The sequence below is a fragment of the Rhipicephalus microplus genome, chromosome 7, assembly GCF_043290135.1.
Source record: "Rhipicephalus microplus isolate Deutch F79 chromosome 7, USDA_Rmic, whole genome shotgun sequence".
In the NCBI taxonomy this organism is placed as follows: domain Eukaryota; kingdom Metazoa; phylum Arthropoda; class Arachnida; order Ixodida; family Ixodidae; genus Rhipicephalus; species Rhipicephalus microplus.
The window spans coordinates 77,211,767-77,238,729 of NC_134706.1; the positions used below are offsets into that span (position 1 = coordinate 77,211,767).

Sequence of the window (26,963 nt, forward strand, 5' to 3'; positions counted from 1 at the left end):
GCACGGGCGTTGGGAGGACGAGAGGTGCCTTGAAGGCGCTGCATTATAGAGCGACATTAAGTGTCGCTGCGTTGGTGGGATGCAAACGTTTTGTTCCCGAAGGCAGAAAGAAAGTGGACAACGGCGAGTTAATGAACTGACCGAGACACTTTGATAGATTCACTCAGAGTTGGCGACAGGCCAGGATTGCCTGATGAGGGTGGTAAAGGACAATGGCTAAGGGTATTGTCATTGTTGTGTTTCTTGCCAGATTTGTAGGTAACGCGTATTCTGGAAGACGAAGTATCCAGCGACCGAGACGTCCCGACAAATTTTTCAACTTCGGCAACGAGCACAAAGCGTAGTGGTCAGTGACGACGGTAAACTGGCGGCCGTGAAGATATGGTCGAAACTTCTGGATGGGCGAGACAACAACGAGACGCTCCTGCTTGGTGACGGGGTAGTTCTTTTCTGCTGCTGGAGGGGTGTGACTAGCGTATGCACTCACACGTTCGCCATAACGCTCTGTTAGGTGCAAAAGTAGAGCGCCGAGTACGTGTCTGCTGGCATCAGTATGAAGGTGAGTGGGTGCGGCGTTATCAAAATGAGAAAGCACTGGCTCAACGTAAGGGCACGTTTCAAGCTGTCAAAAACCATTTGGCATTCGTGCGACCATATGTATAACGTTCCCGAAAAAAGGAGTTGGTGAAGTGGCGCAGGAATGATGGTGATGTCTCATGTAAAGCGCTGGAAGTACGACGCAAGGCTAAAAAAGCTTCGGAGCTCTTTGGCGTGCCGAGACACCAGGAAGTGAAGAATGGTGGTGATGTTGTCGGGACCAGGCCGGATTCCATCTTTGCTGACGAGATGTCCGAGTACTTTAATACTTTTCCTTGCAAAGTGGCACTTTCTGTAGTTGAGCAGAAGACCAGCAGCTGCGACACACGTCAGAACTTCAACTAGGCGCTGCAAGTGCTGTTCGAATGTTGAAAAAAATATGAGGATGTCGTCAAGGTAACATAAGAATGTTTTCCGCTTAAAGCCCCACAATGCAGTGTCTATCATTTGTTCAAACGTTGCTGGCGCATTCCAGAGGCCGAAAGGCATGACGTTAAATTCGTGAAGTTCGTCGGGTGTGGAAAAAGCTGTTTTTTCCTTGTCATCCTCATGCATTGGAATTTGCCAATAACTGGAGCGCCGGTCAAGGCTCGAAAAATATTCCGCTCCTTGTAAAAAATCTAAGGCATCATCAATGCGAGGCAAGGAATATACGTCTTTTCTGGTTACTTTGTTTAATGTGCGGTAGTCAACGAATAATCGCACCAAACCGTCTTTCTTTCACACGAGAACGACAGATGATGACCAAGGGCTTGAGGAAGGGTGGATGAAGTTTTGCCTGAGCATACCAGCAACGTGCTTGTCAATGATCTCGCGTTCACTGGAATAGACACGGTGTGGCCAACGATGGACAATAAAAGTTCTGTCGTTGTGTACGCGATGAGTAAACGCAGAAGTCTGGCTTAGAGCAGTGGAGTGTACGTCGAAAGATTTATGTTTGGACAACAACCCCAGTAGATCGTCTGCTTGCGGGAGAGTAAGCTCCGTGCTGATGGCATTAACGAGACCTGGAGTAGGTGGAGCATCTGCTGGCATTGAACGTGATTCTACCAGACCGATATCCGAAGCCACTACAGATACGGCTTGTGTGTCCACGCTGGAAACGACAACAGTGCCCTTGGTAAGCAGAATCAGCTGATTGGTAATATTCAGTACAGCGAGAAAGGCAGTGCCGTTGGAGAAGCAGATAAGACTCAACGAAAGTGCAATCTCTCTGGATAGACAACGGGCTGACGGGGTGACTCGACATCGTCGCGTGGAAGACCAGAAAATATAGGTGGGTCGCGCTGCCGGGCGTTGACGATCCATGCAGGAATAGTTTGTTGGACAGGGATGCTGGATTTTCTGGGCAGTGGTTCTTGAGCCATGACAGTGGACGGGGGAAGCAAGCGGTGACCCGAACGAAGCTCCAGGGGAGCGTGACATCGGAGATGACTTGGGGATCGAAGCAGCCTCCACCACTCTTTAAGACGGTAGCAACGTTGGGGTCGCGACAGAGTTTATTAGGCCGAATTATCTGATCAACGCTTCGCACGAAAACTTTTTGTTCTTGATGATGATTATATACAGATGAAAAAGGTGAAGGTCAAATGCTGTGAATATTGTGCTTACAATATAAAAAAAACTCTATACCGGGTGCCACCACAGCTGTGTGACGTATTTTTGTCACCGGTATAACGTTGAGAAGTTTTTAAGAACAGATTCTAAACAAAAAAACTAGAACGAAAAGTTCCACAGCGGGGCGTAGAACTGATGACCAAGCTAACTACTAAGCTACCAAGCGACCCTCAAATTTGACCACATACGCTGGCGGTGTTCAACATTGGCCGGCGTGGCTTCTCCCTCTGAACTTTGGTGGCAGCAAATGCTGCACAGTGACACGCTGGCGCAGCAACCCAGACCAGCCCAGAAGATCCAAGTGGCAATAGACGGGTTTGGTCTCTCTCTCCCGACGTGGGAGCAGATTCCGCGCCAGCATCAGTTTTGGACAGATTTTCAGGAACTTCATAAAATTTCTTCCTACCATACCATACCAACTGACCCTGCTCGGAATATTAACAGTGAGCCATTTTAATACACCATGTACCACTGACTGTCTCCCGACATCGACATTTCAGCATGTTTTTGTCATCAATAGCGAGAGGACACGATGAGCGCGCGTTGTGTGCACGTGCTTAAAGGTCTTTGGGCCGCACCAACCCGCGCGTGGACGTGCTCCCGTGCCTCCACATGGCGTAGTGAAAGTGAGTATCGGTGATATATTGAAGGGTGGCCTGCTCGAACACGTGCTCATTTCGGGATTCGGGCGCTTGGTACCTCTTGCGCTTCCACCGCAAGCTTGCTTTGAAGTTACAGAACTTAAATACAGCACGAACGTCACTTCGCTTGCTGCCACGGCTTCGTTCACGAAAGGAGTGCGCTGCCCATTCACGAAGAAGTAAGAATTGTGACCGTTGTTCGCGCTCATCCAGGCGTATGTTTTCATGTTCGTTTCGTACGCCTTTCTTTCTGGTTAAGCAACATGGCTTAAGTGTCGAGCTGTGACACTTGTTCATTCAGGTTCGTCCTGTGTACGTTCCTTTTGTGCGCGATTTTCGCTGGAGGTGTGCACTGCAAGTTTCGAGCTGCTTGCCGTTCTTCGCGTGACTATGAAGTTTGTTACTGCAGCGTTGAGTCCTTCGCTGCACTATTTTCAGCATGCTTTGTCAAAATGTCTGGATAGCCGAGTGCTTACGAAGCCCTTCTTCGGATTGTGGCTGCGCTCGTTAGAAGCTCGCCTCATGACGAACTTTTTTCGCCAAAACGTTCTTTGCCTTTTTCTTTCATTCCCTTTCTTTGTACTCGTCATGTTGCTCGCCAGAGTTATTGTAATCTGTGCCGGAACAATCAGCGCACATGTTCGGCCGCGAAAATGAAAGAGCAGCATCCTCTTTCGCGGAGCACGAGCGTTGACATCAGTGGTTGTTCGTATACGCAAAACGCCGGAACGTGTTGTTTTATATATCCAAAAATTTACGGTGGTCTTATCCTTCTTCGATTGATTTATATGTGAAGTTTTACGTCCCAACACCACCTTATGATTATGAGAGATGCAGTAGTGGAGGGCTCCGAGTAATGGGACCACCTGGGGCTCTGAACACGTAGGCCTACAGCATTTTCGCTTCATCAAAAATGCAAGTGCCACAGCCAGGATTCAATCCTGTGACCTGTGTATCAGCCGAGTACTATAGCCACTAGACCACCATGGCGTACTGTGCCCTAAGCAGCTTGTTTACAAAAGACGTGCTGTCACTGAGCTGCCGCATCGCAAATAAAAACAAATAAAAACGAAAAGCATTACGGTCTTTTTTCAGGCCTCGATTCTGAATCTGCGTCTTCGTTAACTGAAGGTGGGTGCCTTGAAAACTATGCCACGCGTCCTAAAAAATACAGACAAAAAATACGAACGCGTTATCTTGCCGAATTTTAGAAATGTGTTCTACCTAAGACGAAATGCACAGCACTAATGAGCATCATTTCAATGAGCACTTCACTGGATTGTTTGCGTTAGAGGACGTGACCCGCGCATAATGCGTAAGGTCACATTTAGCAATCGCGCATTTAGGCAAATATTTGATTTCGAAAAATTACGTTCCTAAGCCGTCCTACATTTTGCGGAATACGATAAATTCGTTGGTCATTTATTCGGTGGATGAACGTAGGGACCTACATGAAAGCGCCTGCCGATCGCATTCGAAAGCAGCTTTTTAGAACCATACAGGCAGACGGAGAGAAACAATAAAAAAGGAATGAGCAGCAGTAGTTAAAACACACACCCTCACCAAGCATCGCTTGTGGGCCATTTTTACCTATAAGTGAAGGTTCTTGAATTTTAAATCCACTCATGTCTGGATATATAGGGGCACTTAGTTGAACTCTATTCTAACAATCACGCACTGAAGAACGACTCGACGTGTTGTAGGCTCCTTTTTCATCAGATGAAATCAGTTGCACGTGACTCGACATGCAAGATTATGACAAATGGCACATGGTAACAAGCAAACAGTACGTCCATCTTTTATATTTAAATAAGAAAGTAGCCTAAGCCTGCGCAGTTAGGTAACGTAATTGCTCACAAAAGAAGCGCGTCAAAACTGTATACAATCAATCCTGACATGCCTTTCTTTAGATTTTTAGGTGGCTTGGCATGAGACATGCGTCAGAATAATTTACAGGATGTTTTTTTTTCTCGTGGGGGGGGGGGGGGATTCATTCTGATAAAGCATAAACGCGGCCAACCATAGGGACGAAAGGGACCAAAGTCGCCGTTTGAGAAAACAATAGGTTAGGCCAATTGTATCATGGAATGTGTGTAGAGTGCTGGAAAAGGGGATTAGAAGCCTCATTGCAGGAATAGTCTAAAGGGCTGATGAAACGCTTTTAGGATTCTAGAATATATAAGTGATTTTTTGCTGGCCCGCATCACCCGTCATCATCGCTAGAACCTCAGATTAGGAAATTCCTAATTTCAGGAATAACAGTCGGTTCGCACTTGTCGTACATTACATTTTCCTGTTTGACTCAAATACTCGGTAATTGTGTGCCGTTACCTTTCAGATACAAGCTTTGACGCCCATCTTATCTAGCTTTTGCTCGGTTTCAAAAAGTAAGTAATCCGAGAATTCAGGTGAGTGAATGGCATACACCACTTCAATATTTCGAGACTATGAAAACATTGGGTGGGTTAACTGTAACTTCAGCCTCAAAACACCATTAAAAAATTAAATTCAAATGATGTGCAGCAACCTAGATATAACCGCATGCATTGCGACAGGAAGGCAATGTTTAGCAAAAAGCATAAAAATCAAAAGTGTTATGTCTTACCTATTACTTGCAATCGGGCGTCATTTCTGCATAGCATGGGGTTTGAGGCATGTTCAACGCAGAGAGTTCCCGGGCCCTTCACAACTGGAGACATGGAAAGGAAGAATATTCACAACAGAACGTTTACAGCTGCACAGTCCTAAATACTTTCATTAACGAGGTTCAAAAAGAAACTAACCAATCTAGGGCCTACTTTGCTTACGTGAATCAGGCAACATAAAAGTATGCGCTGGTACTTCACCAGGAAGAGCAACCTCCAACGGCTGTTAAAATTAGGGTCACCTTCACTTTCAAGAAAGTGGGCTGTGGAAAAACTGCAGAGTGTAGACCACAAGATTCTCTACTTCATTGAAAGCATTGAAATTTTATTAAAAATTGTTGAATCTTTCTTATAGAATTCTATAAAAGAAAAGAAAAATGCATTTTCACGAAACAGTGCTTGTTGTATAATGATACGTGAGAGCTTGTACAATTTCTATTGGTGTTTTGGAGATCTACGATCACTTGACGTGGATACATCACTGTAAGCACATAGTGTCATATCTGCATAGCGACGACTAACGCTCGTGATCATGATTTAGACGTTGTAGTAGCTGCTGATGAGGACATATACGTGGGCACAACGCGCCGTTCATCTCATCCAAACATGAAATAAATCTAGCCATATAAAACACTGGTACTCAATATAAATGTCTTTACAGTTTCATAAATTAAGGTCAATTAAGGAGAGAGAGGCACATATGATGTGTGCCCCTGAGTAGCAGTATAATCTGAGCCAGACAGAGCTAAAGCATTTACTACTACTCTGCGCCTGCGCAACTCGGGAAGCAGGTGTTCAATTAAGAAGTGAGAGGCACATGTGGTGTGTGCCCCTTAGTAGCAGTATAATCTGAGCCAGACAGAGCTCATGCATATACTACTACTCTGTGCCTCCGCAACTCGGGAAGCAGGTGTTCAATTAAGGAGAGAGAGGCACATGTGGTGTGTGCCCCTGAGTACCAGTATGATCTGAGCCTGACAGAGCTCATGCATATACTACTACTCTGCGCCTCCGCAAGCCCCGCCGCGGTGGTCTAGTGGCTAAGGTACTCGGCTGCTGAACCGCAGGTCGTGGGATCGAATCCCGGCTGCGGCGGCTGCATTTCCGATGGAGGCGGAAATGTTGTAGGCCCATGTGCTCAGATTTGGGCGCACGTTAAAGAACCCCAGGTGGTCCGAATTTCCGGAGCCCTTCACTACGGCGTCTCTCATAATCAAATCGTGGTTTAGGTACGTTAAACCCCACAAATACAATCCAATGCGCCTCCGCAACTCGGGAAGCAGGTGTTAAATTAAGGAGAGAATGGCTTATGTGGAGTGTGCCCCTGAGTAGTAGTATAATCTGAGCCAGACAGAGCTCATGCATATACAACCACTCTGCACCTCCACAACTCGGGAACCAGGTGTTCGTAGCTTGAGCCGTGAACGCACGCACACGTGCCAAATCCCACTGGCCTCTGTCTCGCTCCACCAAGGCAGGACATTCGCCCTTGGACATCACTGCCTTGTTGCACTGTTTACACGAACAGTTTTACTGGTCGGTGCTCTCAAACCTTAAGTGGCACAGCTGCGTTCGCGCTTTTCGAACCGGCACTACTCCAAAAACCAGCCATCACGCGCTAACACTAAAGAAAGGCAGATAGCATAACAGCGTCAGTGACTCTCAGATGCACAGTCTGTGTTCTTTGCTGTTATTGAGACGCTTTACTTATTGCATCCAAGATTGACTTCCGGCGCACAATTTCGGACGTCATACTTTGACTGCGTCGCCAAAAAATCATTCTCATAAAGTGCTAGCAAGTGTCATGCCTCATTATATTTCTTGTCCACTCACAGAAATCCGCACAATCCCACCCCACCAGCAAAAAGCACCATGCTAGAGAGCGTGTGTATGAGATATAAGCCGCGTTTGTAAAGTTTTAGGCATCTGCATTAATACAGCTGGGTTAGTGTACCACTACGCGCTTGCCACGACGCGCTGGAGATTCAGAGATTCAGCTCCCGGCATTGGAAACTTTTATTGCGACAGCACTAGAGAGCTCGTACCACAGGAATTCTACCGTCGGCATCGGCACCATTAGTTGTGAGCGAAAAATTGAGAAAAAAGCAAATAAAATAGAAAATAAAATTTTGGTCATATTCAGGATGAAACCAGGGCTGTTCGCGTGGCAAGAAGCAGTCCTACCACAAATCTACGATGTTAGTTGCAGCTGCTTCACCAAAAGAACACTGCACAAATACTTTGTAGTAAAAAGAGTCTCCTTAACGCATTTTGTTCAACAGATGTCACGAAGAAAATGAGCCCATACGGTGATTTGTAGGAACGTTTGACAGGCCAAATAAACAATGTCGAAAAAGGCCGGGATAGTGCAGCCATCGCCACTAAAAACACACGGGAACTTTCAAACAGCCATCACATTGGACAACTATGTCCATCTAGGAAAAAACATATCATGCCTTATCACATGCATTCATCCAGCAAACAGCAAATGCTAGATAATGTGCTGCCATCTGTGAGGCATTGTGAGACTCTTCATAGCCTCCGAGATGGCAAGTGTGGGGTAGTGTCTTGGAGGCCATGCGACTCTTGCTTGAGATCGCAAACTTGTATGTACGATTCGAGCGCGCGCACGCACGTTTGTGTGTGTGTGTGGTCCCGCGTGCCATCTATGAGACATTGTGAAAAACATGTCAAAATACATCACAGCACCGCTCTAGCAGAAGGAATAGCCAAACCGCACAGGCTTTTTGATCAATGAGTGCCTGCGGGACATTCATGTCAAGCAGTGACCCACAACTGACGATCCAGAACGATGCTAATGTTCAAAAACGAGCAACTGGAACACTATCCGCACTGCCTTTTGTGTCAAGCTTATTACAAAATTCACATTTGCTTACATGAAAGCGATAGTACAGCAGTAGAACATAAATATATGGCATGCGTGCCATGTAAAACTATGACTATATGGAAAGCTCAAGATGCGTTTAGGGTCGTTTCGCTAGCTTAACCTATACTAAATTTAGATACGTGATGCGAATGAACCATGGAGGTTATTGACACGTGAAAACATGAAGGTAATAACGCACGTGTCACGTGAAACTTGACTACTTGTCACGCTCATAGTGCGCTCACAGCCATTTCGCTATCTTCTTATAAATTAAATTCGGCGTTACGTGATCTAAGTGGATGACGAAGGTATATGACTGCAGAAAACGTGACAATCATGATATGCGTGTGATGTAACAATATGATTATGTAGCATGCTCATGATGCGCTCGCTGCCGTTTCGCGAGCTTCAAATATACTAAATTTGGTATTACTAGACGTGAATAGACGACGAAAATAAATGGCACGTTTAAACATAATGTGTCACTTCAAGCATGACTGTAAGCTCGGCTTATAGCGGTGTCGCGGTTGTTTCGCTAGCTTTCCCTACACCAAGCTTGGTAATACGTGATGTGAATGCACGACGAGCATAAATGCCGGCAGCAAACGTGTTATTCTTGATATGGAAGTCATATACGGCATAATTTATGTCAGGCTTGTAAGTTTGTGCTGATATTAACGTGACCATTCAACCTTCCTTATTCGTGCTTTGCATATCACCCATTCCTATTGTATGTTGGATCTACAAATTTTTAATGCACTAATTTTTTATCTAAGCTTGCCCCAAAAGCAATTGAAGCTGCACGTGGGAAACAATGAATAAAACCGTACTTCACATACATGCGTCAAATATGCTAGATCTGAAGATCTGTGCCATATCTTAAAAAGAGAGTGGCGGAAATAACACACTGACTCCACACTGTGGCGAAATAATGCAGTGAGTGGACAGCGTGTAAGGTTGGTACATAGGGTACGGGTTACCTAAATGGTAAAGGAAATGGGTCAATAGTGCGCGAGATGCGTTGACAGTGTGTGGTAATCAAGGTGTGAAGATAAATGAGGAGTTTAAGGCTTCGGAGTTGGGTGAACTTTGTAAACACGGAGGGGCTGATCCCTCAATAAGTACTTTTTCTTTCACTACCCATATCGTTACAAGTGAAAACACGTTTGTGCTTAAGCATGGCAGAAAAGTTACGAAAGAAAGCACAATCTGGCTCATAGTGATTGCTACATATGTGTTATCAGATAATTTAGGTGATGATTTCGCTAATGAGCTAACAGCATGGGTCAGTAAATATATGCTTATAAATTTTTAAATTTCTAGTTGAGATACGCGGGAAACGTTTCTATCTGCTTGCCATTCGGCGTTAACTTTCAAATTTGTTGCTATCGCGTTCATTTCTTCGCGTTTGTAGCAAAGCTTAAACTTTTGTATGGAAACGCAAAAAAAGAAAAAAAAATCCAGAAAAAGACTCCGGTGTCTGCAATCGAAACTGGAACCTCTGCATCGCGAGTGTGAAGAGCTAATCACAGAGCCACTGAAGAGCGCGTCCTTCAACATGCAAACGGCAAGCTATTTATGTCTACCACTTACCGCTAGTAATCAACGACTTGGGGGGGGGGGAGAGAAATATCGTGTTTTCAGCATTACCAGCAAGATAGCGCTATGAACGTGCCGAGGCACGCGCCCTCATCTCCCCGCGTACTTTGGTTCACTCGCGGAGAGGAGTGAGTGGTCGCAGAGCCGCTGAGCGCACACTCGCACGTCCTTATCCCGCGGTTGGGAGCATGTGATGACTTGGCTTTTCTTAGGCTATGACCGGAACAATTCTGTTGTAGATACCACACGCACAAAGGTCACTGCAATCACTCTAAAGTCTCTGCTAGCGAAAAAGATGGCGCTTTTCAGACACATCATCATCAACATCATCATCATCATCATCATCAGCCTGACTACGTCCACTGCAGGAGAAAGGCCTCTCCCATGTTCCACCAGTTAACCCGGTCCTGTGCCTCTGCTGCCAATTTATACCCGCAAACTTCTTAATCTCATCTGCCCACCTAACCTTCTGTCTCCCCCTAACCCGCTTGCCTTCTCTGGGAATCCAGACACAGCGGAGTAACAACTGAGACGCTTATTCGCTTTCATCGGTACCTGTGAGTACGTTTCGTGCGTTATTTGTGCGTGAACAACGTGAGGCACGTTTCCATCTGCTGGTCATTCTGCGGGGGACCTTACAATTTGTTGCTGTTAAGTTCATTGCTTCGTCTTTGTGGCAGAGCTGTGACTTTTTTTCATTAGTACCGTATGCCATACATGTATTAGGCTCTACGAGAAAAATAATTGAATGGCGACTCGATGGCGATCGTATTGAAAGTTTTTCTCGTTTCAGGTGCGTGTTTAGCCCACAAGTGTGAAATTGCCTGCTATAGCTTCGAAGCATTACCAGCTTGTTCGCGCTCATTTTTCGTGGCACCAAATACAGGTTGGGTTTTATGCCACCAGTTACTAAGTTATTTATCAAATCAATATGTCAAATAAAATCAAATGTCGAAATGTTTGTCCCGGCAATTCAAGCGAAGGACTGTCACTAAATTTTATACAGCTATTGCACTGCTGTAATGTATGCATAAAAACATTTATCTACTTCAGGCTCTGGAATAGTAAAATCTTTTTATGCAGAATAAATCAATGAATAATGATACGAAACGAACCTTACAATAGCTCCAACGCCGATTTGACCCAGTCGATTAATTTATAGATTTGGAGTGTTCAATATTCATAATACTCTAACGCAAAATTCTCAGCATTTGTAACTACACTGAACTTTCACGGTATACTCCACGTGCTTTCAACTGTTTTAAAGTATAATCACCGTGTGGCACTCAACTTCTCGGGGTATCCACGTAGTATCGCATACTTAGAAACTTTGCAAGAAAGGCACGCGCACTGACGTGCGTTAACGCTGCACATGAGTGCGCGTTAATCGCGCACTCACGCGCAGCGATTAACGCCTCATAGTATATCATTCCACCCAACACTACTTAGTACCTATCACTGTAAACACCCTGATTTCCAATATTTTCATTCTTTACAGCATCTTTTCCAGTGTGCAGCATGGTACTTTTGCCAATCCGCAATGTGTTTTTGCTTTCACGAGGTTGCCGAGCCCAACCCACCTGTGCATATGTTAGAGTCCCACGTGGTTTTCACACAGTCGTTTGCCGAGCTTGAATTCACTGAATATAAAAAGGTACTTATTGATGTATCAAAACAACAGCCAACACAACCATACGAAAGTTAGTAAAAGGGGTGCGAAAAGAATTCAACTGTAACAATATAATATCTACGGTTTTTCAACTTAAAATAACAATATAAATATGAGGGACACTGTAACGGAAGAACACAAAAATAATGCCCAACCGGTGTTTTTCAACATGCTCTATTGATAGCGGAAATCAATTTTAATAGTTGGCCCCGCCATCGTAGACTACTTATCCGCTGTTCGCAGGATCGAATCCCAGCTGCAGCGGCTGCATTTCCGATGGAGGCGAAATTGCTGTAGGCCCGTGTGCTCAGATTTGGGTGCACCTCAAAGAACCTCAGGCAGTCGAAATTTCCGAAGCCCTCCACTACGGCGTCTCTCATAATCATACGGTGGTTTTGCGACGTTAAACCCCACATATCACTCAACAATGAATCAATCAATGAACCCATCACTCAATTTCATTATATAAATCATACTACTTCAGGATGCCCGCAAAAGTCGGCGCACTATGAATATGGGCATTCGGGCTGCGAATTAGGATCTCGACAGCAACAACAAATAGCCTAGGGGTATGCTAGGGGTGAGAGTACAAAGAGTAAACTTTTCAGGACCTGACAGTGCCGTCGGAGACGCCATAAACTTTTTTTGTGCTTTATCGTTGAGTGGACCTGACCTGGCATATCAAAGTTCTCTTTTAGTTATGTCAATTTCATATTTGAAAGGTTATCATGCTATTCGGAGGCTTCTTTCGTTGACTTCGATCACTGTATGCCGCCTCAAATTACTGTTCAACTTGTAATAGTGCACCTGCACTAGATGTTGTCAAAAAACAACTGCTTCATTTGTAACTATTTTTATTTTATGTACACGCTTGTGCTGCCTATGTGTTTTAAAGTAGAAGCTAGTCCATTAGTAGTTGAAGCATCGTTTATGTGAAAATTCGGTCTTTTTATCTCTGAATATGATATAAATGCGAGGCATGCATTGGTAGGGCGCTGCGAAGAAATTTAACCTTCTGGTATAATTTTAACGTGAAGTGACTTCGCGCAAAAGACGGCCTGTAGCGTTTTACCCCCTCATAATGCAACTATCACAGCTGTGATGATGCGGCGATGGTGTAGTGGTTACAGCATCCAACTCGCATGCAAAACGTCTGTGGTCTGAATCCCGGTACCGTGCAGTTCCCAACCAGAAAAAAAAATGCGCGTGTTGATGGAACTGCATTAGGAGGCCTGGGGTGCGGACTCACCGGCAAACACCGCCGAGAACGCACTCCCTCACCAGAGAAGGATTGGCCACCCTGGTGCAGTATCTGGCCACTACCTCCCACATGCTTACGTCAAATAACTCACGGCCCTCAGTCCCCAGCAGCTGCGAAGCAACTGACCACGGCGGCGGTCAGATCTGCAAAGCAGACGAGGGTGCTAAGAATCTCTGGATCCAGACAGGCCGCAATTGGAACCTGAACTTGGCAACGTTTAACGCTAGAACCTTATCTAGTGAGGGAAGTCTAGCTGTACTATTCGAGGAGCTAGAGGGTGTTAAATGGGATATAATGGGGCTCAGTGAGGTTAGGAGGACAGATGAGGCCTATACGGTGCTACAGAATGAGCACGTCCTTTGCTACAGGGGCTTGGCAGACAGAAGAGAACTGGAAGTGGGGTTCCTAATTCACAGAAACATAGCTGGCAACATAGAGGAATACTATAGCATTAATGAAAGGGTGGCAGGTATCGTAATTAAACTGAATAAAAGATACAAAATGAAGGTAGTACAGGCTTACGCGCCTACATCCAGCCATGATGACGCTTCAGTTGAAAGCTTCTATGAAGACGTGGAATCGGCAATGAGTAAGGTAAAAACACAGTATACTATAGTGATGGGCGACTTTTGTAAAGGTAGGGCAGAAGCAGGCTGGAGACCAGACAGTAGGAGATTATGGCATCGGTGCTAGAAACGCAAGAGGAGAGCTACTAGTGCGATTCGCAGAACGCAAATATTTACGGAATTTGAATACCTTCTACCGAAAACGAGAAAACTACAAGTGGACATGAAAGAGCCTTAATGAAGATAATAAGAAGAAAATACGCTTTATAATGGGTGCACACCCAGACATCGTGCAGGATGTGGAATTGGTTGGCAAGGTACAATGCAGTCCTCATAGAATGTTAAGGTCTTGATTTCGCCTAGACTTAAAGAAGGAACGACAGAAACTGATACGCAAGAATCTAATCATTGAGCTAGCACTCAGACGGAAAGTACAGAAATTCAGAGTCTCACTTCGAAACAGGTACTCGGCTATTAGTGAGGAAACCAACCTCAGCGTAGGGACAATGAATGATAATCTGACGAGTATCATCAGGGAGTGTCAGTGGAAGTTGGAGGCAGGACAGTTAGACAGGACACTGACAAGCATTTCCCAGGGAACGAAAAATCTCATCAAGAAGCATTAAATCACGAAATCTCAAGTACAACAGACAAAATAGAACTGGTACAGCTTTGGAAGTTCATTAATAGGCGTAAGGTATTCGATGTAAAAAGGTATAACATGAAAAAATTGAACACACTCTGAAAATTGGAGGAAGCGTCAAAGCAGTGAAGAGGAAACTTGGAATAGGCAAATATCGGATGTATGCACTAAGGGACAAAAAAGGCAAAATAACTACCAATACGGATAGGATTGTTAAAATAGCGGAGGAGTTTTACAGAGATCTGTACAGTAGCCGGGACAACCACGACCTTAATACTATAGGAACTAGCTGTAAACCAGATGACACCCCATCAGTAATGAAAGAAGTCAGAGAAGCTTTGGAGAGCATGCAAAGAGGCAAAGCTGCTGGTGAGGATCAGGTAACATCAGATCTGCTGAAAGATGGAGGACAGATTTTGTTAAAAAAAACTAGCCACCCTGTTTACGAGGTGTCTCCTGACGGGAAGAGTACCAGAGTCTTGAAAGAATTCTAACATTATCGTAATACATTAGAAAGGAAATGACAAGGACTTGAAGAATTCTAAGCCGATCAGCTTGCTCTCTGTAATATACAAGCTATATAGGTAGGTAGTTCCTAACTGAGTAAAGAAAACATCAGAATCCAATCAACCAAAGGAACAAGCACAATTTCAAACAGGCTACTCAACAATCAACCACATTCATACATTCAAGGAGGTAATACAGAAATGCTCAGAATATAACCAAGCACTATCCATAGCCTTTATATTAAACGAGAAGACGTTTATTACAGTGGAAATATCAGCCATCATGCAGACACTGTTAAATCATGGCATCGATGAAGTATATATGAACACCCTGCAAGAAATCTACAGATGATCAACAGCTACCATTGTGCTTCATAAAAAAGGAACAGAATACGAATCAAGACGGGTGTAAAGCAGGGGGACACCATCTCCCCAATGCTGTCAACCGCGTGCTTACAGGAGGTGTTCAGAAGCCAAGAATGAGAACAGTTAACTATAAGAGTTACTGGAGAGTACCTTAGTAACCTGCGGTTCGCCGATGACATTGCATTGCTGAGTAACTCAGGAGACGAATTGGAACTCATGATTACGGAGTTAGACAAGGAGAGCAGAAAGGTGGGTCTTAAAATTAATCTGCAGAAAACGAAACTAATGTACAACAACCTCGGGGGAGAGCAGCGCTTCGAGATAGGTAATAGTGCACTTCAAGTTGTAAAAGACTATGTCTACCTAGGGCAGGTAATAAGCGCGGAGCCGAACCACGAGATTAGGTAACTGGAAGATAAGAATGAGGTGGAGGTTATTTGGGAGCACTCTCAAATAATGACAGGTAGACTGCCACTATTTCTTAAGAGGAAGGTACATACCAGCTGTATCTGGCCGGTACTTAGCAACGGAGCAGAAACCTGGAGACTTACAAAGAAGGTTCAGCTTAAATTGAGGAGGACGCAGCGAGCAATGGAACGAAAAAGGTTGATGTAACCTTAACAGACAAGAAGAGAGCATAGTGCAATAGGGAACAAACGGGAATTAAGGATTGATAGTTGATATCAAGAGGAGGAAATGGACATGGGCCGAGCACGTAGCGCGTAGACAGGATAACCACTGGTCATTAGGGGAACTAACTTGATTCCCAAAGAAGGCAAGTTAGTTAGGGAGAGTTAGAAGGTTGAAGGGCAGATGAGATTAAGAAGCTTGCGTGTATAAATTGGCAGCAGCAAGCACAGGACCGCGTTAACTGGCGGAACACGGGAGAGGCCTTTGTCCTGCAGGGGACGTAGTTAGGCTGATTGTGATAATGATGATGACAGCTGTGATTGAATGCACCACTTTCACGCCAGTATTCGAAAACCACAACCGGGGCGTCACCACGGTAGGACAAGACATCATTATTGAACTAGATAGCCCAGTTAAGAGACTTTGGCCGATTTGAAAAGTCCAAAAACGTCACAGCAGTGACAGCACAGAAAAATGGAAGAGTGTCATCTCGTGCCCCTTGCTCTTCTGTTCTCGGGTGTTCTCGAGCTTTTTCAGTTATGAACACCAATACTGAGGCTAGTCTCTTCTCGGGCTTGATGTTTGACTCAACACCTTCGATACTGTGGCTTGTCCGTGGACAAAGTGGCTGAGCGCAGGAAAGAAGCAACAAGTAGCAGAGCTAAGCCACCATTTACGTTTCCGTTCATGCTCGTTCAAAAAGGGCGGGGCATTTCCTCTCTGCTTAATCAGAATTCTATTGCATGCTATACAATGAAGAAGGTTATCGAATGCACCCGTTCGAGCAACGCTTGTGGGTTGCTTGTTTGAAGTCTGCTTGAGCCGTCATCACCCCTACTTTCACGCTCTAGCCGGAGACAAGAACATGGTGTGCAAGTGGCAGTGTTACTAATTTAGACAATATAGAAACCATAACGGCAACGCTGACGCTGACTCAAAAAACCCGTCGAGAGTATCCTTATGAGCGCAATATCAATAAAAGTAATTATGTACTTTCGTTCACACTTACGCAAACTTTCAGCTTACAAAAGAATAATGCAATATTTTACACCGAAAGCTGTTATGAGATGAAAACTTGGGTCACGCATGGCACCATACACTCCAAGGCAAAATTAACCGAAAAAGGAGTAACAGAGCCCAATAGACGCGCGCGATGAACGGATAGACCGTTGAGGAGCAACCACAGAGGGCAGCGTGTGGCGCGAAACCACTTACTCTCCACTAGAGATGAACCGCCCGGGCATTGCAGGCAGCGCAAAAAGCGTTGCCAAGGTGACCAGTCCTCCTTCTCCACAGAACACATGTCCTTCTCCTCCTCTGCTGGCTCAGTCTTTCCCCGTATTTTGCCGGCGGTGGTTGCGTAGCGTCGCGCTTGGGGTGCTCGACCACGGCCGCCTAGATTCGACGATCTAAGAATTATGATGTGGTGTATGTGTGTACGCCTTGATGAGCGTGGGCTGCTGCTTTAGCGTTTCGCTGCACCCATAAAGTCTGGAGCAAGCCTCGACAGGTCACCACGCCGCGCTGTATATCTTTGGCTTCGAGATAGTCACGACCAACACACGACAGCAACAGTCGGGAATCCCAATATGGCGTCCGAGAAGAACAGGCCAATCGGATATATACTTCAGTCCGAATCGGGGCAGAAAACAGCGCTGGATTCTAAGGCAAGTAGGTTATCATTCTTCATTCTACTCTACTTGTCGCGTGTGCGATACGGATCGCGTTTGCCGGCAATGGGCTCGGTCGTTCTGTATATCGCACGCACGAAATGCATCGCGAAGGTCAGCTTCGGCGTCTGCAGTTCACCTGTGCTTTGCGGCTGTCTGGAAATTGGCCGCCATTGCCTTCGGCCTCCCGATCGCTCGCTCATCGAGTGCTCGCCTGTCTTCGCCGCCGCAATGAGCTCCGTGCTGAAGATGTTGGGCTGAGACCTCACCGCTGTGTTGGAAGTAGTTGAAAACCCGTTGCAGGTTCTCGTAAAGAGCTTGGTTGTGTGTCGCGCGCTGTAAGTGCACCAGGACGGGCTAGCGGGGCTTTCGCTAGCGTAGGAACTCACTGAAAATTGGTCGCCATTACAGGTGGCTTCCCCATGAGTCGGTAGCAAACAGCTCGGCGCAGTCCGTTGGCTGCGGCGGTGGACTCGCGTTTGCGCGCTGCACTCGCTCGAGTTTGTGGAAAAGGGCCGCATTACCGTCGATTTCTTAAGCGCTAGTTCCAAACTAGCTTGGCGCTGTTCGTGGCGGCGGCCAAGCGTACGCTCGCTTTTCTGTTCGAAGTTCGCTGGCGGCAGACACTCCGCGTGCAGCGCCGTGTTTGGTCTCGCGTTCGGTTGCTCGAGCTGAACGACGTCGCTCGCTTAGTATTCGCCGACTTGTTAGCGGCGCGGTGGTTCAAGGAGTTGTGACTGCGGCCGCCGCTCCTAAACTGTTGCGCTACGGGGATCGAAATGAGTCTTTGACGATGTGTGACATCACGGTGAAATTATTAGCATGTCATATCTCACATATGTTTCATTTCACCTTGCGCGTATTTCTCATGTGTATTTGTAGTCATCCTCTGTCACGTGTGACTTAATATTTCACATACTTATTGTGCAGCCGTGGGCCCACGCCGTGGTGAAGACTGTGCGCTGGCGTCTGCGATGCCCGTCATCCATCTCTTTCGTCAGAGCAGCTTCAGAAGGACTGTGCAAGTTATGAAGGTAAAGTTATTTGTGTGTCGTATTTTAACGCTTGTGTTTATATTAACGTGCACGTACTTGTCATATGCGTGCATCCTCATCTTCTGTGACGCGTTTAATTATTTTTACTATATTATTGTACGTGCAGCCGTGGGAACACCCCAAGCAGAAGGCTGCGTGCGCTGGCGGGTGCAATGCCTGTCATCTATCGCTTCCGTCGGAGGAGCTCCCCAAGGAGTGAACAAGAATTGGCAACAAGACTAGACTTGTGCACTTCTCCATGAATTCACTTAAAAGAATCAAGAAACTTCGCGTATATGTAGAAAAATAAAAGATTTCATTGTCTCTTTTTTTGTCTTTCGGTGTTGCCTTGACTATGAAAGCAGTTACCCATAGGTGGCTAACTACTTTTTCGCGTTTTCTTTCCTGCGAAATTTGTTGCTCACTGCACAAAAAAAAAAAACAGGCGAAAAAAGTGTTAGGCCTGGCGAAAAGTAAACAAAAAACGTTTGAACTGAGGACAAAAAGTTCATCCGATTGTAGTATTTGAGTGGATCAACCATTCGTCCGGCAAGGTGCAACTGTCAGGATTAACGGTTGCCCGGTAAAGTGTAAATTTGGGGATTAACAGTTGCTTTATAAGGTGCAAATGTGACGACTAAATTGTGTACGAGACGATATCATGGGTCGAACAACGCTTTATTGCCTATAGTGACGAGTTTAAGTAGGCCAGGCGGGGGACGTCACGCTTACGTAGGAGCGACAGCTTGCGCTCGCTATCGCGGCCGTGCCAACTCGGTTACATCTTCCTTTTCTTGGGGCAATATAGGTCGCTCTGGCATGGGGTACCGACGAGGCTCGCGACGTTCCCGAGTGCTTCTCCGTGGTAGTGGCGGCTCTGGAACGGGACCCGAGCCTGGCAAGCCTGAGGAAGGTGTTGTGGTAGTGTCGGGGCATGGTAGCTCTGGAACCTCCCGGAGATGTCCCCGTGTGCGTCGCATTTCTCGGCCATCTTCTGTTTTTACCAGTACGGAGCGTTGAGCTCCCGCTGATCCCAGCACAACGACCTGGGACCACGTCCGTGTGTGCGTGTCGTACAACGAGGCCCTCTGACCCGGTGAGAGGGCGCGCAGGTCCCGAGCACCTCGATTGTAGTAGACCTTCTGCTTGTGGCGAATCTCCTGGAGACGGGAGTGCACCTTCCTGTTGGGCAATGGTGCCGGCTTCAGGTGGCAGGAGGGAACCGGGAGCAGTGTTCTCGTCTGTCGACCCATCAGCCTCTGCACAGGTGACATCAGAATAGCATCACGTGGAGTATTGCGCAACTCAAGCAGAGCTAAATGGAAGTCCGGGCTGTTATACGAACACTTCTTCAGCAGCGTTTTCGCTTCTTGAACTGCCCTCTCGGTCATGCCATTTGCGCGAGGGTGATAAGGGCTTGACGTCACGTGGGTGACTCCTAGTTCATGCAGAAATTCACGGAACTCTTGGCTACTAAAAGGGGGCCCGTTGTCACTGCAAAGCTTCACTGGTAAACCGTGGACAGAGAAAACTTTCGCGCACCACTCCTTCAAGTGCCGGGCTGTTGTGTATCGCAACTCCTTTATTTCAACATAAAAGGAGTAGAAGTCTACAATTAAAGCAAACTCTTTACCACCGTGATGGAATAAGTCCATGCCAACCACTTCCCATGGCAGACTGGGGACATCATGCGACAGTAGAGGCATCTTAGTGTTTTGCTTTTGGTGAGCCTGGCAAACTTTGCATGATGCTGCAACTTGGTCAATGTCACTCGACATGGATGGCCAAAACATGACACTCCTAGCCCGAATTTTCATCTTTTCCGCCCCCGAGTGGGCCAGATGAAGAAGCCGAAGGATTTCAGCTCTCTTAGCGCTTGGTACGGTTACCTTGTTGCTGCGAAAGACGAGGCCATCTTGTGTATGCATCTCTTCTCGATACGCCCAAAATGGCCTGGCACATGCTGGGACGTCCTCTTTGTTTTCCGGCCAGTCAGTCTCTGCATAGGATCGGATGTTCGACAGAGCAGGATCCTTGGCGGTTGCCACACGTAGTTCCTCGAGGCGACGCTCAGAAGCTGGAACAAGGGCAATGACGTTAACATTGAAGCGCTCGGTTTCTTCCGTCAATAACGCCTTGCTTGGAAAACGAGAGAGCGCATCAGCCAAAAACAGCTCTTTTCCTGGCTTGTACAGTAGATTAATGGCGTATTGCTGCAATGTCCGTCGCATTCGTTGCAGTCTAAGTGGGCACTGGTGAAGTGGTTTACTGAAAATTGGCACCAACGGACGATGGTCGGTTTCCACCGTGACCTCAGATTGGCCGAAAATATAGTCGTGAAATTTTTCGCAGCCATGCACAATCGCCAGAGCTTCCTTTTCAATCTGCGCGTACCGCGTCTGAGCATCGCTGAGCGATCTAGACGAGAAAGCGATAGGGCGGCCGTCTTGTATCAGAACGGCGCCAACGCCCATGTGGCTGGCATCAACAGAGAGGGTGACTGGCTTTTTCGGATCGAAGTAAGCAAGCACTGGCGCTGTTACTAAGGCTTGGCGCAGCTCATTGAAGCTGCATTGCTCTTTTTCTGTCCAGATTCAGGCAATATCTTTGCGCAGCAATGTTCTAAGTGGTGCGGTGAGTACAGACATTCGAGGAATGAAGCGCTGCACGTAATTCATCGTTCCGAGGAAGACTCAATTCCGTACTGTTACTTGGCGCTGGCATGTCCAAAATGGCTTGGACGCGATCGGGTCCCAGGCTCAGTTCTTGCGTGGTGAAAATGTGTCCCAAGTAGCGAACTTGCTCCTGCAAAAAGACACATTTCTGCGAGTTCAGACGGAGGTTGTGCTCACGGCAGCGTGCAAGCACCCCGGTCAAGTTGTTGTCATGTTCTTCCTTCATTGTGCCCCAGACTAATATGTCGTCCATTACAACCGCTACTCCAGACAGGCCCTCCAAGAGGCGGTGCATGGCTGCTTGAAATATTTCCGGGGCGGAAGCAATTCCAAAAGGCATGCGGATAAACCGATAGCGCCCGTAGGGCGTGCTCATTGTGCACAATCTGGAGCTGCTGTCAGAAAGTTTTATTTGCCAGAACCCGGATGTTTCGTCCAACGTAGAAAAATAGTTAGCTCCAGCTAGTCGTTGCGCGACCTCTTCTAGAAAAGGCATAGGGTAGTGTTCACGCAGAATAACCTTGTTAAGCTCCGTTGGGTCGAGACAAATTCTTACTTTATCACCTTTAACTACGGCTACCATATAGCTTGACCATTCTGTTGGTTCGGTTACCTTGGTTATGACGTTGTGCTCCTCCATGCGTTGAAGTTCGGCCTTTACTTTTTTCTTCAATGGCGACCGGAACCCTTCTGGCTGGCACAACACCGACGGCGCCGGGTTTGAGCTTCATTTCGAACTCAAAATTCTTCAGCTGTCCCAATCCTGTGAAAACATCGGTGAAGGGCTGAGCCGCCGGGTAGAGTTGCTGCGTCTCGACGCTATTAACGCGATAAATCAAGCCAAGGCTTTCTGCTGCTGCTCCGCTGAGGGTCACCGGCATGTTTTGCTCAATGACGAAGAAGGTTTCATCGTGCTGTTTATCGTTCACGGATAGCGACAACTTTACTTTAAACTGCGCAGTCGTTTTGGGGCCGAAAAAACTCGTTAACGTGGCTCGGCAGGCTTCACGAGTCTTTCTCGAAAGCGACAAAACATCTTCCTTTGAAATCACACAACAATTTGCCCCAGTATCAAGTTTGCAGACCATCGGACGGCCTTCAATGGAAACTGTCGCGGTCCACTGGTCGCTAGCGAGTGCGTTCACGGTTAAAGCGTCCAGAAAAAAATCTGACCTTTCGTCAACATGTAGCTGTCGTATTTCCTTGCGCTTTGCATCTTCGCTGTGCAAGAAGGATGACTGCGAGCATGCTTGGGCGAAATGATTCAATCCTCCGCATTTCTTGCACGCTTTCCCTGTTGCAGGGCAGCGGCTGCCGCGGTGAACTTTGTAGCCACATTTGTTACATGGCTTTGTTACTCTGGCCAACACATTTACGGCTGCAGTTTCAGCGCCTTCAGTGGTGCCACGTATCTGTCGAAACTGCTCCTCGCCTTGCTCTTGGATGCGACAGATTTCGACTACTCTTTGGTAAGAGGGGTTTTCAGAAATTAACTTCTTTTGCAGTCCCTTGTCCCGGATACCGAGTATGATGCGGCTACGAAGCATGCGCTCTTCTAAGTCTCCAAAATCGCAGTGTTGGGCTAGCGTTCGCAATTCGACAAGCCAGTCATTGAAACTTTCGTCCTCTTTTTGGTCTCGGGAGCCGAAGCAAAACTCGTGGTAAGTGAGGTTCTTCGCGGGCTGGTAGAAGTCTTCAATTTTTTTAATTATAAGGGTTACATCGGTTGTGTCCTCTCCTGGCTCAAACTTGAACGAAGCGAACACTTTTCTAGCCTCTTCCCCAATGGTCACTAAAAGCGTCGCCGCCTGCACTTCTTTTGGTTGCTTGTTCAGCTGAGTTGCCGTGGAAAACAGTTCAAACTCACTTTTCCAGGTCTTCCACCCAAGCCAAGCGTCTCGCGATGTGTCGAGGGGCTTCGGAGGCGGCAGGAGCGTTGTCTGCAATGCAGGCGGTGTCGGCAACGTAGGCGGTGTCGTCATGCTGGCTGTTTTCCGCTGCCACCATGTGTACGAGACGATATCATGGGTCGAACAACGCTTTATTGCCTATAGTGACGAGTTTAGGTAGGCCAGGCGGGTGACGTCACGCTTACGTAGGAGCGACAGCTTGCGCTCGCTATCGCGGCCGTGCCAACTCGGTTACATAAATGTTAGTTCTTTGGGGTGAAATGTGGGACTAAAGGTTACTCACCAAAGTGTAAATGTGAGGACTAAATGTTAGTGATTTGGGGAGACTAACTGTTAGACCTGGTGCCGTTAGTCCTTAAGGAATTAATAATTGTGGCAGCCCCATTAATCCCCAAAAGGACGAACCACACACCCTTTCAACACCCTTTTGGCTTAGAGTGTAGTTTTGATGGGGCCGCCGCGGCAACCGTTGTCCGTGACCACTTCGAACGAAATAAGAGACGAACGTTGTACAAAGAACACAGAGGGGCTCGAACCTGGGTCCCTTGTGTGCCAGCCCAGTATTCTGCCACTGAGCCACGCTGGTGCTTAGGGTATGATACCCACTACAGGCATAATTCCTTATTATTCCTCATCGCAGTCAGCCACTGCATGAACAATTGGCACAAAATTCTTTGCAAGATTTAGTGGTACCACACTTTTCAGAAGAATGGCTAAGGATACATAGCGATCGTTGGCCCACTGTCCAGAAATTATTTTTATTATTGTCGTAGTGGGTACCCAGCAAGTGCGCTTGTAGTAGTTACCCAATAAGTGTTCAGAAAAGGTTTTAAAGAACCACTCTTTTAGCGGTCGATGTGACTTCGCCATGACTTCGGCGTAGGCATAGCATTTTAGGGGCGAAGCTCTTTAGGGCGTGGGTCTTTACATCCCATGGGGTTTGTTTTCGGTGAGGTACATAGCTACAGGTGGCACATACCCGCCCTAGAGCAGGTGTGTGTCACCGATGGCGGTAGTTGTATGTGGAACTAGATGGTGGTACTTGTAGTCGATGATGCTTGTATGTGATAAATTACAAACATAGTACAAGAATGCACCGTTCGTACTCATTGATGATTTCAACGTCGATATCACAGACACGACCAATATTTGGCTTATCCAACATGTGGCTTCTAGATATGCACTCAGATGTGTACCGTATCACTTTATGAAACCACCCTCGATCCGCGGAACATGCATCAGCCTAGTAGTTGCAAATTTTCCACTGCAACCTATACAGGAACCGCTCACCCTTCTTTTCACAGACCAAAAAGTCGTCATAATGTAGGGACATCGCAAGCGCTCCATTATCTCTAAGGACAAACTAAAGTTGATATCTATATATGCACACATAGTGTATCTCACGATGCCTTGAGATCATGATCGACTGGGCAAATTACACTCGGAAGATTCAGGGTTTTACCGATGATTTTCTCCGGAACTTTCCCACTCCTCATCCTTCACCCCATGGATATGCTGTAGTTTTTGCACTTTTTCTGTGTATTTCACTAAATTGGTTTAATACAATAAGAAATATTTGCACAGATTGTAAACGAAATTGCGCTTAATGTGGGTTTATTTTGTGCCGACTACTTCATTGTTACCTTCGTAGCATCTGCAAAGTACACGAAGATGACTTCGCTGGATGCAGCAGCCGCTTTTTTTCTGAATGAGTGCGCTGCTAAATCATAAAGAAGTAACTTCTGTGGCAATTTTTAGCTCGCGCTTGTTTTGTGTATACATGTACGTTCCTTTCGTGCGTGCTTCTTAGTGTTTAGGCAGCACATTTGGGCATTAAGTTGGGAGAGTCGGTTCGTGATATGAGCTGAAGCAGTACGTTGCATGTTTTGTGCTACTTGTCGTGCTTTGCATTCTATTCCAAGTTGTAGCTATCGCATTCGTCGCATCGTTCTTCCAGCGTAACACTGACATTTTATGTGCTTGTTCATGTCATCAATGCAAAGCTTTTTCGAAATGCTGAATGCAAGAAAATGTTGACAGCCTAATCAACCACAACGCTCAACCGGGATAAAAATGTGCCAACATACGCGTCAACATGGGTGAAGCCGTGTCATATATTGTCAAAGCTGCCAAACACTGATAGAACTTGTGCAAGTCCTGATATATCAATCATCATCATCATCAACATCAACAACCTCATTAGCATCATCATCAGCCTGACTACGCCCACTGCAAGAAAAATACCTCTCCTATGTTCCTCCAGTAAACTAGGTCCTGTGGTTGCTGCTGCCACTTTATAGACGACCAACTCTGAAGATTTGCGAACACGCAGCGCCACCTGTCAACGCAGTTTTGAGTAGCGCGAAGCCCGACTCCCTTGCACAAATTGCTCGGCAACCAGGTGCAACTGTAATGAAAAAACAACGATTGTGCTAAATATTAGGGGTAATTGAGCATTGAATTCTTAGAAAAAGAGCTACCAGTTTTTCTCCGCCAGTCAGGCGCGTCACCGAACCGCTGTGAAGTGCTTGCTGGTTCGCTTGCCAGAACGACGGCAAAAACAAGAGCAGACGCAACATTTCCACACTCTACAAAAAAAGACCCGAGCCGACGCTACAGTTGCGTTGTGAATAGCTCGAGACGTTAAGGACTTCGTTTTACTCTTTTCCGAAGCTTTCGCAAAGCGGAACGGCGAGAGCTATAGACATGGGCAATTGTGTTCGGTAAGCGAATCACTCGCGTTGTCTACAGCCGTTCGCGTGAGACAGTGTAAAAATGTCAGCATATCCACGGAGTCAATGATGGAGAGTGGGGCGAAGCATCCGTCCGTCCCTTCGTTCTTGCCCCCATCCGTCCATACCTTCGTCCATGCATCCGCCCCTGCGTCCGTCCATGCATCCATCCGTCGGCGCAGCCACCAGCGAGTCTGTCCATGCATCTGTCTGTGTGTCTGTTCGTCCATCTAATCAACACTGCAAGTACCACCATCTCGCATCGTTTCATCATATATTCCCGATATAGAAGCACAGCCATCCAGCGAACATTCCAAGGACTAAGCGAGAGGTGGCACACGCACAATATCTTATGGCTTGCGCTTCGTGTCTTCTTGCCACCGTTAGCCACCTCGGCTTCATGCTATACTTATACTAGTTCACTGTATTCATGGCACTGCGGCCAAACGCTCGCTAAACCTTTCTAAACCCAAGAAGGTTACGCCCAGCGAGTATAACGTAGCAACCTTTTCTTGTCAGATAGTGCTCAATGTACATGCCAATGGCTGCCAATGGGGAATGAAAGACATGAAAATTTGGCTTTTACTTTTTTACGGCTTGCGCTTCGTACCAACTTCCCACCTTTAACCACCTTGAGTTCATGGCATATACTACTTCACTGTATTCATGGCACTGCTGCTCAACGCTCGTTAAACCTTTCTAAAACCAAAGACGTTACACCCAGCGAGTATAACGTAGCAACCCTTTCCTGTCAGATAGTGCTCAATGTACATGCCAATGGCTGCTGACAGGGAATAAGAGACAGAAGAATTCGGCTTTTAGTTAGCGCGTACGCTACAAATTTTTCGTTGTTCAACAACGCACAGGAGAAATCGCCAACTGGCACCACCTTGCAGGTCAAAACGTAAGACTGGTTACACACTACGACTACGACCACCACTACGAGGGACGAACGGGTGCCACTATAAGGAGCTTCACCCCTAATAAGTAGGTCTCCTCTTATTGTTGTGATTAGCTTTGATATAAGGAGACCTTAGTAACTCTGATTATAAAGCTTAACAAAGCCACACCCAAGTTGCGCACCGTGCAGCAGTAGACAAGTGACCCGAACGATATACATAGCACATGCCGCGACTGCCGATATCCGGAAGCTCCACAGTAATACGCCTCAGGGCTTTTGAGGCTCCAGGTTCTGACTTTATCTATGAAATGGAACATGCACGTCATACAGGTAAATCGCTAAGTTATCATGACCACAATAAGTTTTTTTTTTCCTTGCCGTTGGTCTCGGCGATTGCTGGAGCTATCTCGGAGG

The 26,963-nt window shown here is 46.5% G+C and overlaps 2 protein-coding genes across 4 annotated transcripts in view; both read right to left on the reverse strand.

Moving 5' to 3' along the window:
- LOC142766986 (japanin-like-RA2) overlaps positions 1 to 26,963 on the reverse strand; it is a 127,711-nt gene that overhangs the window by 81,408 nt on the left and 19,340 nt on the right. For all 3 annotated transcript variants that reach the window (XM_075868201.1, XM_075868202.1, XM_075868200.1), the window contains one exon: positions 5,461 to 5,544. In XM_075868201.1, coding sequence (XP_075724316.1) covers positions 5,461 to 5,544 — 84 coding nt within the window. The remainder of the gene's footprint in view (positions 1 to 5,460; positions 5,545 to 26,963) is intronic.
- LOC142766985 (uncharacterized) lies at positions 19,052 to 20,601 on the reverse strand. Its single transcript, XM_075868199.1, has 2 exons — positions 20,221 to 20,601; positions 19,052 to 19,590 (listed from the first exon to the last, which is right to left on the reverse strand). Exons 1-2 carry the CDS (start codon positions 20,560 to 20,562, stop codon positions 19,087 to 19,089), a joined length of 846 nt encoding a protein of 281 aa, XP_075724314.1. The 5' UTR covers positions 20,563 to 20,601; the 3' UTR covers positions 19,052 to 19,086.